The sequence below is a fragment of the Barbatula barbatula genome, assembly GCF_947034865.1.
Source record: "Barbatula barbatula genome assembly, chromosome: 25".
NCBI lineage: Eukaryota > Metazoa > Chordata > Actinopteri > Cypriniformes > Nemacheilidae > Barbatula > Barbatula barbatula.
Window position 1 is genome coordinate 17,301,509 of NC_136788.1, and position 14,364 is coordinate 17,315,872.

Genomic DNA, 14,364 nt, shown 5'->3' on the forward strand with positions numbered 1-14,364 from the left:
GGACACCACTCCTCTCAACCAGCCTGTCCCACTGTCGAAGTAATGCCAGAGCAGGCTGAGACGCCCTTTGGCGCTCTTCAGAGTTGGGACGCTGCTCACGCCTCCAAAAGACTAAGACCTCCTGAATAACCGGATCTGCCTGCTGGAGAGTACAGATATCAAAAGTTGTGAGATGAGGCAGGGCCATGACAGCAGATTGACTAGCTTCAGGCCCCCGAAGGACCTGCTGCAGAGGCTTGGGGAGTGATGTACAGTAGACCTATCTCATTTGCCGGTAGGAGAACAGAGGGAGGTTAAGGCCCTTCTCTGTAAGTATCAGTCTGTGTTTTCCACTTTTGAGGGAGATATCGGGTGTACAGATTTGATCCCTCATGATATTCCCCTCCTAGATGATGCCCCCACTCGGCAGAGATATCGGCGTATACCCCCATCCGATTATGATGCAGTTAGGGTACATATTAACCAACTATTAGAGACTCCAGTGATCCGAGAAAGTTGTAGCCCATATGCTTCGCCACTTGTGCTTGTCCGGAAGAAAGATGGCAGTATACGCATGTGTGTAGACTATCGACACCTGAATTCAAAGACGAGGAAGGATGCCTTTCCCTTGCCTCGTATTGAGGAGTCCCTGGATTCGTTAATGGGTGCCCGTTGGTTCTCCACTTTGGATTTAACCAGCGGGTACAACCAGGTGCCCGTCACTGATCGGGACAAGCATAAGACTGCCTTTTGCACCCCATTCGGTTTATTCGAATGGAATAGGATGCCATTTGGGCTCTGTAATGCCCCCAGTACATTTCAGCGACTCATGGAGCGTTTGTTTGGTGACCAGCAGTGTCATTCATTACTTTTGTATTTGGATGATATTATTGTATTTTCTTCCTCTGTGGAGCAGCACTTAGAACGGCTAGAAGTTGTTTTGGGACGACTAAAGCGAGAGGGCCTTAAGGTTAAGTTGGAGAAGTGTGCGTTCCTTCAGTCCGAGGTGAGGTATTTGGGCCATGTAATTTCCTCCGAAGGGGTGACGAAATTCAATGTTTAAAAAGAGCAACAAGCTTTATTCCAATCATTTAAAAAGATAATTTAGAAAACATTAATACTTGAGGAGGGTGGACCAAAAGACATTTCACTCGATACTGAGGCCTTCCAGTGGAGGAGACAGGAGTCACGATTATATATATTTTGTTTGATTCAGTGGTATTTTGTATTTGTTTTTCTTTAGCCAAGGGCTTATTTACCTTAACCCTATTTATTTAGTTTCTTTGTTTTGGAATTCATATACATTTTCCCTAGTACTGCCCGTTTTCTTGCTGTATTTACAGTGTGTCTTCTAGTGTGTGTTCACGTGGGTGACTCTTCCTGGGACTCCTCCTTGCCTTCGTGACTCCTGTCTCCTCCACTGGAAGGCCTCAGTATCGAGTGTAATGTCTTTTGGTCCACCCTCCTCAAGTATTAATGTTTTCTAAATTATCTTTTAAATGATTGGAATAAAGCTTGTTGCTCTTTTTAAACATTGAATTTCGTCTTTGGCTATATTGTATGCGTACCTGTGTGTCTTTAAGTGAATCCGTATTAGGAAATTAACCAAAATCATTCTCTGGGTGAAACTCCCAGGGTGGCGTAGTCGGTGTATTGGGCAGGTTTGATTTAGACCATCACCTCCTCAGTTTTGTCTGTTTCTACACTGCTCATGCCACAATCTGGCGTAGTCGGTGTATTTTGCAGGTTTGATTTAGACCATCACCTCCTCAGTTTCGTCTGTTTCTACACTGCTCATGCCACAATCTGGCGTAGTCGGCAGGGTAATGGTGGCCTCTCAGGAGACAGTATTAACGGCTATATTTCCGGCAAGTAGCTATTGACGGCAAGTAGTACACCGTTGCTTACAAATAGTAGCAAGGCAAAACACATCAATTATATCAACATCTACACAAAATTAGTGACTTTCGTTTATTTCTATTATATATATTTCGTTTGATTCAGTGGTATTTTGTATTTGTTTTTCTTTAGCCAAGGGCTTATTTACCTTAACCCTATTTATTTAGTTTCTTTGTTTTGGAATTCATATATATTTTCCCTCGTACTGCCCGCCTTGAAGTATTGTTGGGCTGGCAGTTTTGGTTATGATTAAGATTATTTCAGTTTGTTTATTTAAATATTACATTTATTTCCTTTTTGAGTGACTCCCTTTTGAAAGTTTGTCTGTTTCAGTCGCTGATAGCCGAAAGTGGTGGTGTTGGAGTCCGGGTGGTGGTGTTCCCTTTCTGTGTGCTGTGTTGTCGATCCCGTTTTCTTGCTGTATTTACAGTGTGTCTTCTAGTGTGTGTTCACGTGGGTGACTCTTCCTGGGACTCCTCCTTGCCTTCGTGACTCCTGTCTCCTCCACTGGAAGGCCTCAGTATCGAGTGTGATGTCTTTTGGTCCACCCTCCTCAAGTATTAATGTTTTCTAAATTATCTTTTAAATGATTGGAATAAAGCTTGTTGCTTTTTTTAAACATTGAATTTCGTCTTTGGCTATATTGTATGCGTACCTGTGTGTCTTTAAGTGAATCCGTATTAGGAAATTAACCAAAATCATTCTCTGGGAGAAACTCCCAGGGTGGCGTAGTCGGTGTATTGGGCAGGTTTGATTTAGTCCATCACCTCCTCAGTTTTGTCTGTTTCTACACTGCTCATGCCACAATCTGGCGTAGTCGGCAGGGTAATGGTGGCCTCTCAGGAGACAGTATTAACGGCTATATTTCCGGCAAGAAGCTATTGACGGCAAGTAGTACACCGTTGCTTACAAATAGTAGCAAGGCAAAACACATCAATTATATCAACATCTACACAAAATTGCAAAAAAGCAGTGTAGAAACAGACAAAACTGAGGAGGTGATGGTCTAAATCAAACCTGCCCAATACACCGACTACGCCACCCTGGGAGTTTCACCCAGAGAATGATTTTGGTTAATTTCCTAATACGGATTCACTTAAAGACACACAGGTACGCATACAATATAGCCAAAGACGAAATTCAATGTTTAAAAAGAGCAACAAGCTTTATTCCAATCATTTAAAAGATAATTTAGAAAACATTAATACTTGAGGAGGGTGGACCAAAAGACATTACACTCGATACTGAGGCCTTCCAGTGGAGGAGACAGGAGTCACGAAGGCAAGGAGGAGTCCCAGGAAGAGTCACCCACGTGAACACACACTAGAAGACACACTGTAAATACAGCAAGAAAACGGGATCGACAACACAGCACACAGAAAGGGAACACCACCACCCGGACTCCAACACCACCACTTTCGGCTATCAGCGACTGAAACAGACAAACTTTCAAAAGGGAGTCACTCAAAAAGGAAATAAATGTAATATTTAAATAAACAAACTGAAATAATCTTAATCATAACCAAAACTGCCAGCCCAACAATACTTCAAGGCGGGCAGTACGAGGGAAAATATATATGAATTCCAAAACAAAGAAACTAAATAAATAGGGTTAAGGTAAATAAGCCCTTGGCTAAAGAAAAACAAATACAAAATACCACTGAATCAAACGAAATATATATAATAGAAATAAACGAAAGTCACTAATAAAGAAACAAACAAAGCATAATTCAAATTAACAAAGTTGAAAACAAAATAAAGAAACAAAGAACCAACTTAACCAAATTATAAAGAAAGAGCCAACCCCTTCAGCTAGATTAAACAGTTAAAAATGCTGGCCCTCGTAAACTGGAGGCTCGCATTCGCTCAAATGGCCGTGATGGCAGAACGGGCGGACAACGATCAGTAGCGCTTGCGAATAAATGTTCAAAACCTGCATGTCAAGAAACAGGAGTACCACGATCAAGTGGAGGGGTGGAGTTGCGAATATAATACGCAGTAGACAAGCAGCTGTGCGACAGACGTGCCGCGATCGAGCGGAGTTGCGAACACAATGTTCAATTGAAATTAAGTCAAACAGCAATCCAGGCAAAACAGCAGCTAGTGAGAAATTAGGCTACTCTGCGGCTGATGTCACTCTCCCGTTGAACCAGCCCGATTCCTATTATTTATAAAAGAAATAAAGTGATGGTGTATAGCACAGTAATGTATTGTATACCATACTCGTTTTATTTTCATCTAAGAATATTACAGCGCCAAACCTTCCAGGTGACCATAAATGCAAATGAGCTGTTGAGCCGGACAAAGGAACATTTCCCACTCAAAAATCAGCTCACTACATTGGATCGCCCACTCGGGAGGGGCGTGACGCTCTCAGGGTTAAAACATCTGTGCACAGAAGAAAATGCGCTCGTTGCTGTTCCTTCAATCTCTCGAGACCCGTCTCCTCCCTGGAGACAGCCCTTTTTCAGCAGTTTGCTTCGGCTAAGTTCGTACTTCCTTCGGCAGCCAATCCGGTTCTCAGGGAGAATCCAACGGACTCACCGCTCGCTTTAAACGCATCAGGACTTCCATCAGTGCAGACCAGAACATGTCCCAGGACATCTAAAAGCCAATGCAAGTATTTGGTCTATTTTTAAATAGCTGCGCATAAGTTTTACCCCTTTCAATAAGGGATTGTCCTTGATGGTTTATGCAGATGTGAATTGCTGAGGTAATACTGCCACTCCTTCTTTGTCTATTACTTTCATTCTTTACTGCTTTTACGTTCCATGTGTGTTTGTCTAATTGTTCATCATTGTTTAGTTAGTTGGTTTATTTCCCCTTTGTCTCGTAGTCAATAAAATCCCAAAAGTACACCTGAATTGAATCTGTTATTTGCTCATGTAACTCGAAGTCAATGAAATAAGATCTTAAACGTTATTTAAGCTGTATATTGTATTACTATTTTAGTAATACAAACTGTACGAACATAGGAAATATTATTTTATCCTGATCAGAAATTTTATGTTTCTTAAACGTTTGTAAAGCAGTAATCCTCTATTGAGAAGTGAGTTGGAAGTCTACAACTTTAGTTTGCAGGACAAACGAAGTCGTCAGATAACTTAAAGCAATTCTATAAAGGTTACTTGTACTTAATTAAACAATTCCCCTATCGGGAAATTGATATTTGTTGTTAACGACAAGCAAATTATATTCATAAACTAATGAATATTCAATCCATTTGAGTTAATTATTCCCCAAAACTCAGTGTCGCTACACCAGACATCAATGACATTAAAACAGTGGTGCAAATGTAAACTTTTGCTTAAATCTTGTCTGCGTCTCAGATATTTCTCATGAGAAAAAAAAGTCAGATTTTCACGGTTTACAGACAGAACCCAAGCGCAGGCAGACGTGAGAACAAATCAAAACTTTATTTAAACAAAAGACCCACAATGGGGAAAACATTAACAAAAACAAGACTGTAAACTAAAACTTCACACAAGAGGGAAAAAACAAACAAAGTCCTTTGAATAATAAATCAATAATCCACAAACTTTGAACAGGAACAAACACGATAATCCATAAACAGGAATAATCCGACAGGGCCAGTGAATACGAACAAGGAAAATTATGACAATGAACCAACAAGAGACAGAGGGAAACTGGGGCTTGATAAAAGGAAACACTAACAAGGACTGATGACACAGGGAGAGTGGCCGCAGGTGACATGAATGAAACACTAAAGGAAAGCTAACAGGAGGATTGCAGGAGGCAGGTGAGGGGAATGAAACACTAAGGGAAAGATTGTACAGGGCTGGAGACAAGACTAACACTAATGGACCGCTAACCGGGGAAACAAGGGGGCGGGGCTTAAGGACGCGACACCGGGGACCCGTTTCAATAAGGAGGTTCAAGCAACACTGATTTTTTTGTCATGTAGGTGCAATCCTTCTGCAATAAAAATACATTTTACATTTATTCATTCATTTGGCAGACGCTTTTATCCAAAAAGAACATGGCAGCAGCTGAAAATGAAATATTAAAACATCCTTCAGTCCGGTGAGTTTAAATGCTCTTACTAGTAGGATGCCTGACTGGGAAATGTTTGATATATTTAATAAACTGGCCTTGAAAGTTATGAGGACATGAGAACCGAGCACTGTGGCTGTAGAAGACAGAAACTGGCCATGCTCGCCCCTGCTCCAGCTGTGTGTAACGGAGGCCAACTAGTGAAGAGCTGTGTGTAAGCCTCACTCCCGACCAACAGAGATGCTCTACCGACAGACTCTATAGGGACTGCGATCTTTAGGCTCCTCGTTAGAGCGCCTGTCTCTCATTCAGACCGACGGCAGTTCGAAGCACGTGCAGAACGGGGCGAGTGGGACCTTTTAAATGTGCACCCAATCACAATGGGAAATCCCAAAAAGGGTATTTGAATTAACGATGAGCCGTAACGATGAGCCGTAGATGAGCCGTAGAGCGAATTTCTAACGATGAGCCGTAGAGCGTCTCTGTTGGTCTGGGAGTGCCGCTTACACACTGCACAGCTCTTCACTCCGTTACACACAGCTGGAGCAGGGGCAAGAATGGCCAGTTTTCTGTCTTCTATAGCCACAGTGCTCGGTTCTCATATCCGCATAACTTTCAAAGCCAGTTTTTTAAATATATCAAACATTTCCCAGTCAGACATCCTAAAAGCAAGAGCATTTAAACTCACCGGACTGAATGATGTTTTTATATTTTATTTTCAGCTGCTGCCATGTTCTTTTTATTGCAGAAGGATTGCACCTACATGACAAAAATCGAAGGTATGTATGTATGTATGTATGTATGTATGTATGTATGTATGACATGTATGTATGTATGACATGTATGTATGTATGTATGACATGTATGTATGTATGTATGACATGTATGTATGTATGACATGTATGTATGTATGACATGTATGACATGTATGTATGTATGTATTGTATGTATGTATGACATGTATGTATGTATGACATGTATGTATGTATGACATGTATGTATGTATGACATGTATGTATGACATGTATGTATGACATGTATGTATGACATGTATGTATGACATGTATGTATGACATGTATGTATGACATGTATGTATGACATGTATGTATGACATGTATGTATGACATGTATGTATGACATGTATGTATGACATGTATGTATGACATGTATGTATGACATGTATGTATGACATGTATGTATGACATGTATGTATGACATGTATGTATGACATGTATGTATGACATGTATGTATGACATGTATGTATGACATGTATGTATGACATGTATGTATGACATGTATGTATGACATGTATGTATGACATGTATGTATGACATGTATGTATGACATGTATGTATGACATGTATGTATGACATGTATGTATGACATGTATGTATGACATGTATGTATGACATGTATGTATGACATGTATGTATGACATGTATGTATGACATGTATGTATGACATGTATGTATGACATGTATGTATGACATGTATGTATGACATGTATGTATGACATGTATGTATGACATGTATGTATGACATGTATGTATGACATGTATGTATGACATGTATGTATGACATGTATGTATGACATGTATGTATGACATGTATGTATGACATGTATGTATGACATGTATGTATGACATGTATGTATGACATGTATGTATGACATGTATGTATGACATGTATGTATGACATGTATGTATGACATGTATGTATGACATGTATGTATGACATGTATGTATGACATGTATGTATGACATGTATGTATGACATGTATGTATGACATGTATGTATGACATGTATGTATGACATGTATGTATGACATGTATGTATGACATGTATGTATGACATGTATGTATGACATGTATGTATGACATGTATGTATGACATGTAAATGTGTATATATACACATATATATATATATAGTGCCTCCAATTCGACTGCGAGAAATAAACGGAACGCTTTTTGTCACGTGGCGTTGCCATGGTGAATCGTGTTATCTTCGCTCAATTGATGATGTCTTTTTAAAGCCGCGATGAACACGCGTAACCTCGGGTGAACTTACTCAGAGTGGATTGAACTCATTGAAACCAGCTGTTCTGAAACAGAAAACTCAGAGTAGCGATTATCTGAGTAAATCAATTCAGAGTTCATATTTTAACTCAGGGTTGCTTGAACCTCCTTATTGAAACGGGTCCCTGATCCTGCCACAAGACTCGAAAACCAAGACAAGGAGAGGCAGGATCATGACACAGATATGTCATGAAAGTTTGAGAAGAGACGTCAACAGTGTGTCAAACTGAGCACAGATGTGTCTCGTCTGCCATCAAAAGTCAATATTAGTGAAGATCTCAATATGAACTCAAACATTTCTCATCACATTATTTGACCTCTACAATCTACATTCATTTACACCTTCAGACACTTCGTGTGTTTTAACAATAACATTCTCATTTGATTCTGTTTTTATTTCTCCTGAGCAAAATATGAGACTAGATACGTACTGTCTCGATTATTTCTGTGTTCTCCCCGTTAGTTTGAACTTTTAGTTTGTTTCTTTTGAGTTCCTGTCCTGTTTTGTAGTTCTTTGTAGTTCTCTTGTTCATGGGTTCTTGTTAATTGTTTCTCCCAGGTGTGTCTGTTTGTATTCTTTAGTTCTCAGTGTCTTTAAACCCCAGTGTTTGTAGTATTAACAGTATAGTCCTAGCTTGATGTTAGTATACTAAATAATACTGAAAATATACCACTCATGCATACATCAGATGAATGTGAAGTATGCTGTGTTTTTATTCATGTTTTCTTTTACCTGCAGAAGGATTCTGGATGTACTCCAGCATTTTGTGACATCGGTACAAAGTTTGATTGGCAGAAGATAAAACAAGGTTAAAAAACCTCTGATGTACATTGAAGTAGGAAGCATTGTGTGCCAAACACAGACTGAACGCTTCTCCTTATTTAACAGAAACCCATCGTCCAGACTGGAAAAACTTCTTTTTAAAGACGGTAAGAACTCAACTTTATGGGTGATTGTCTGTCTAACTTGTTTTTCTTTTGTATATCAGCACTGCCCGCAGAACAGTGTGAATTAAAACGATTTCCAGATTTCAATATCAAAGTACCATAGTATTAACATCTGATACCGCAGTAAACCTTTGTAATGATTATTCTTGTATGTTTGTATCACAGATATCAGTAAATCATTTGTAAGTATGCTGTCATCAGACTCTTCTGCTTTTTGATGATGTTTGTTAGGTTTTATACTGTACATCTTCTTAAATCTTATTTCATCAAACTCAATCTCTGTGATAGCGTTTTTTTTTTGTTCAAAGGTATTAAATAGGTCACCTATAAACGTGATAAAAAGGGACAAACGTGAACCTTGTGCCACATCAGATCATCGGTCATGATTTCAGCGACGCTCAGCAGAAAGAGTCACTCCATCGCTCTGAGTGATGGCAACAGAATGCCCATCATCGGTCTGGGGACGTACGGAGACCCCGCTAAGGTGAGAAACATCAGGCTGATGGAAGCTGGAAACCCTAAGAACATGGCTTTATTAATGTGATGTACTGTCAGACTCCTAAAGGAACGACATATCAGTGTGTGAAACTGGCCATAGACGTGGGTTACAGACACTTTGATGGCGCTCTGGTTTACTTCAATGAACATGAGGTCGGACAGGCCATCAGAGAGAAGATAGCTGATGGAACTGTCACAAGAGAAGAGATCTTCTACTGCGGAAAGGTATTCTCACTGCTCACTGTCATAGACCACACAAACATATATTTATAAACATCTTTTTTTAGGAAATACATTTAAATCAGAATTAGAAGGAGATGTTGACACGCACAAGGAATTTGACTTTGCAATATGAGCTTAGTGCAGAAGAAAGTGTACACACGGTGCCAACATAAAGAGATGAAATATACATTAAGATACAATAATGCACTATATGCAAAAGTGAAGAAATACAGACACAAAACAACATATATTTAAAATGAAAACGAAAAGAAGCAGGTGTCCATATCATATTGCGTTTTATTGTAAATGTAAAATGAAGGAAAATAATGGATTTGAACTATTTATATATAATTGATATTTCATACAGCTGATAAGTGTATGAAATGTACGTGTACACGCTCAACAATTCTTTTTCGTTTGTGTCATGATGGAATAACAACATTTCATACTGTAAAAGGCATTTCTACCGTTTTAAAACAACTATGATTTAGTATATGTAAGTTAAACAAAACCATGCAGAAAAAGACAAATGTCATTAAACATAATGACAGCTGCTTCTGGATGAATAGAGCTCATAACACTTACGGTCTTATAAGGTTTTATTTCATTAACGCTGCATATAGGAATCTATAGTCTGTCTGATATTTGACTTGTGTTTTGACTTGCATAACTTTGAATATAAGCAAAACATTCATTATAATGTTTTCTTGTACAGCTGCTCTGTATCAATGAAAATTGTCAAAAGCGCTATATAAAGTTGACTTGACTTAACTTATATTTCACCTGTGTGGCTGCAAGGGAATTTTTACATTTGTTTTCATAGTTAAAGCCAGAACAGTTATTTGGTCTACACGACATGTGAGCGAATGTAAACGTTCTCTCTCAGGATGCAAGCGTCTGCTGAATGAAAGTAAATGTGTGTTTGTATGATTTAGTTATGGTCCACGTTTCATCCCCCGGAGCTGGTGAGGCCTACATTAGAACGAACACTCAAGAGTTTAGGACTGGACTATGTGGATCTGTACATCATTGAGATTCCAGTTGCATTTAAAGTGAGTTTTCAAACCGACTGACACACCTGCTTCATCTCGTGCTTTACATCATTATTCTCACCTTTCATTTGACTGCTTTTTTTAATGGTCAATGATTCGAGAGCGTTCTAAATATGCAGATTTTTAGTTTCACTCGTGGGAAATGAAACCGGTCTGGTTAAATATGAATGAAATATGTATGTGTGTCAGCCAGGAGATGAGTTTTACCCCCGAGATGAGAACGGGAGGTACATCTATTACCAGAATGATCTGCGTGCCACATGGGAGGTGAGTCCATCATAAAAGTCATGTCTTTTGATTCACGGGGAATGTTTTGCTTTTATTCACGTTTAATATCTGTCAGGCATTAGAAGCCTGTAAGGACGCAGGGTTGACCAAATCTCTGGGCGTTTCAAACTTCAACCGCAGACAACTGGAGCTCATTCTGAACAAACCGGGACTGAAGCACAGACCCGTTTCCAACCAGGTCTGAAAACACACTCGCTCGTCTGTCAGATGCACAGATAAACCCACACCTTTGGGCCATTGAATCAAACGCCACAGAGCAAGTGTTTTGTTAAATGTTGTCGCCTGCAGGTAGAATGTCATCCCTATTTCACCCAGCCCAAACTCCTGGAGTTCTGTCAACAGAATGACATCGTCATAGTGGGATACAGTCCGCTCGGGACGAACCGAGATGCATCATGGTACCCATCCATCACTGTCTATGTCCACTGACCATCAAGTGTATGGTGGCTATAAATGATATTTTGCATCAATCTGTATTGTTATTTGGTGTTGAATGTGAGTGAATGGTGTTCACAGGGTGAATCTGAAATGTCCTCCACTGTTAGAAGATCCACTGCTGGTCTCCATTGGCAAGAAATACAAGAAATCATCTGCTCACGTGGCCCTCAGGTTCAACGCTCAGAGAGGAGTCGCCGTGATTCCCAAAAGCTTCAGTTTTGAACGGATCAAGGAAAACTTTCAGGTGTGTCGTGTTCATCCTCATTCACTTCAGTCGGTTTTTTATTCACAAACCGCAGAAGAGTCCCGGCGTCTGTGACGATATCATTTCATCTTCTGTGTTTGGCAGATGTTGGATTTCTCTCTCACCGAGGAGGAAATGAGTGCCATCGAAAAGCTGAACAAAAATGTTCGTTTCGTGGAACTGCTGATGTAAGTTTCAGATCGGAGCAGAGTAAAAACACTGTTTCACTGTAGTCGCATTTATGTTGAACCTTGTTGCTTTGTTTTTATTTTTCACAGGTGGAGTGACCACCCAGAGTATCCATTTCATGATGAATATTAAAACCGTAAAAATACCTTCATCAGTCGTGAGATACTTTGACAAATGACTGTGGTTTTGTATTCATGCAATGGAATTCAATAACGTTCAGTGTTGTTCTTCAAAATATCATCTTTGTGTTCTGCAGAAGAAAGAAACTCATGACATGAGGGTCAATAAATCATTTTTAATCTTTAAAGCTTGAGACTCTAGAGGTCACTGTTTCATCTGTTTTCTATCGGTTCAGTAAAGTGTTGAGGAAAACACATCTCACCAACACAAAATAGATATTCTATTACAGTAGAGGTTTTAAAAAGTGGCGAATTAAAAAATGGTGATGTTTGTCTTCATCTGTTAAATGTTTAACCACTTTGAGTCGATTTTCAGTGGAGAGTTCTTGAATGTAAACAGTTTCAGGTTTGGACAGTGAACCCTTCGTGTCCTGTATTTAAAGATTAACTATACAGTCGTTTTACTACAAATAAACAGTAAGCACATATCAACAATGATGGGTTTGCTTTGGGCTTCTCTGTGACCGGTGTAAGTACAGTAACTCTGTTCACTGTAACTCTTCTTGGGTTTTTCTTTATTTTGTTTTTCAGTCAATGGTTTTGTAAATATGAGATTCAAACAGTGAAAACTGGAAAGAAAAGCGAGGTCAGTTCTGGTGTCTCCGTCTCCTTCTGTCCGTCTGAATGTTTTCTGAAAGAGTCTCCAGCTGTGTCTTTAAGACGACAGTACAGACATGAACTGTTCTCAGCGGGCTCTTCATTAGTAACAGTGTTTCTCATACCATTAACACGAGGTGATGTTAACACAGACAGACACAGAAAAAACATCAACTTACTAATGAATGTTTCAAAATCAATAAGTGGACGAATACATTTGGACAAGTGTCCTTCTGAGAGAGCTTGTGCAGGTCACCCAAAATAAAATAAAGACAGATTATATTCACAACAACTGTCTGCATTTCTTTACAAAGTATTTACTGTACTGCCTTGAGTTTTGCTTTAATGTGGTTTTGTATTAAATACATTTGTGTGGACATTGTCGAAGGATAAATGTGAATTATATAAGAAAAACATTTGACATTTATAATAGATATAATGATATGAAAATGTCTTTAGTGTTCATGTCAAGTGTATGAAAGTTGTCTTGTAAATGACACGTGTACTGTTTACATGCTGACAGATTTTAGAAATGTGAAGACATGAGGTATGAATTTAAATGAGCTTTATTTTGAGATTGAATTACAGTTTCAAGCAACATTCATTTCTGTGCAGCAACTTCATATGCTTCAGGTTCTTGAGTCGTGTTCAGAACATGTCATGCAGAGAAGAGAGCGTTTGTGAGGTAACAGAGGCACATTTCTTCAGTCTGTCATTGAACACACATAACTGCGCCCATGAGAAGAGAAATACAGAATCATCAGTATGCAAAGAGTGAAACCCAACACAAAGAGCGAAGAAACTCCAGGAATGAATGAACTTCACCAACCACTCAATTCATCATCAACATTCTGAGTTCAGCTTAAAGTAACATTACATCAAAGTATACACATCAGAATAATTCACATTTCTCAAAGAAACCATCATGAGACGGCCATACTGAGCTTCTTCAGTAGGTCGTTGCTAGGATGTCCTTTCAGGTTGCTAAGTTATTCTGAGAGTTTGCTATTGTGATCTGTTGGGTTGCTACGTTGTTTTGAGCAGTTGTCTGAGTGTTTGTGAGGATGCTCAGGTATTCTGGGAAGTTGTTTTGAGAGCTTGGTAAGATGTTCTGTGAGGTTGCTATGGTAATGTGGAACGTTGCTAGGGTGTTTCGGGAGGTTACTTTGGTGTTCCGAGTGGTTGTTAGAAAAATCTGGGAGGTTGCTAGGGTTTTCTGGGAAGTTGCTATGGTGTTTTCAGCAGGTTCTAGAGTGTTTGTGAGGTTGCTAGGGTATTCTGGGAAGCTTTTTTGAGAGATTGGTAGGATGTTCTGTGTGGTTGCTATGGTGTTGTGGAACGTTGCTAGGGTATTCTGAATGGTTGCAAGGTTGTTTCGGGAGCTTGCTATGGTGTTCTGAGTGGTTGTTAGAAAGATATAGGAGGTTGCTAGGGTATTCTGAAAGGTTGCAAGGTGATTTCGGGAGCTTGCTATGGTGTTCTTGGTGGTTGCTAGATCGTGTTAGTAGGTACTGGAGCGTCATGATGTGCTTGTGTGTGTTTGTTCTTTGTCCATGTACAGAAACTGATAATAAGTCTGTTTGATATTTAGTTTGTTGAAAAACCATTTTACCGTCAACCTGCAGGTCAAAGTTATAAGTCTTTTCCACAACAGGCCGTTTGATTTCAGCATCATCCGTGTTGGTCTTGATGGCGTGTGAATTAAAGTTTAAAGCTGTACAAATAAGGTCCATTATTAA

General features: G+C 39.4%; 1 protein-coding gene across 3 annotated transcripts; it reads left to right on the forward strand.

The window, feature by feature from the left end:
• The first annotated feature begins 8,486 nt into the window (after positions 1-8,486).
• LOC306890320 (aldo-keto reductase family 1 member D1-like) lies at positions 8,487-12,443 on the forward strand. Of its 3 annotated transcripts, none has more exons than XM_079449949.1 (11): positions 8,487-8,529; positions 8,710-8,920; positions 9,227-9,402; positions 9,474-9,641; positions 10,574-10,690; positions 10,880-10,957; positions 11,034-11,156; positions 11,267-11,376; positions 11,495-11,660; positions 11,766-11,848; positions 11,939-12,443. In XM_079449949.1, exons 3-11 carry the CDS (start codon positions 9,301-9,303, stop codon positions 11,979-11,981), a joined length of 990 nt encoding a protein of 329 aa, XP_079306075.1. In that variant the 5' UTR covers positions 8,487-8,529; positions 8,710-8,920; positions 9,227-9,300; the 3' UTR covers positions 11,982-12,443. The 3 variants fall into 3 exon arrangements, with proteins under 3 accessions (XP_079306075.1, XP_079306074.1, XP_079306076.1); XM_079449948.1 differs by lacking the exon at positions 8,487-8,529 and adding an exon at positions 9,084-9,100 and having other exon boundaries at positions 8,784-8,900; XM_079449950.1 differs by lacking the exon at positions 8,487-8,529 and having other exon boundaries at positions 8,801-9,100.
• Positions 12,444-14,364: the final 1,921 nt, after the last annotated feature.

What these genes read in the sequence shown, in the direction of transcription:
- LOC306890320 (XM_079449949.1), top strand. Translation starts at nt 9,301, where the DNA reads ATGATTTCAGCGACGCTCAGCAGAAAGAGTCACTCCATCGCTCTGAGT. An exon ending in ACAGACCCGTTTCCAACCAG is followed by an intron (nt 11,157 to 11,266) that starts GTCTGAAAACAC and finishes TGTCGCCTGCAG; the next exon opens with GTAGAATGTCATCCCTATTT. An exon ending in CGTTTCGTGGAACTGCTGAT is followed by an intron (nt 11,849 to 11,938) that starts GTAAGTTTCAGA and finishes TATTTTTCACAG; the next exon opens with GTGGAGTGACCACCCAGAGT.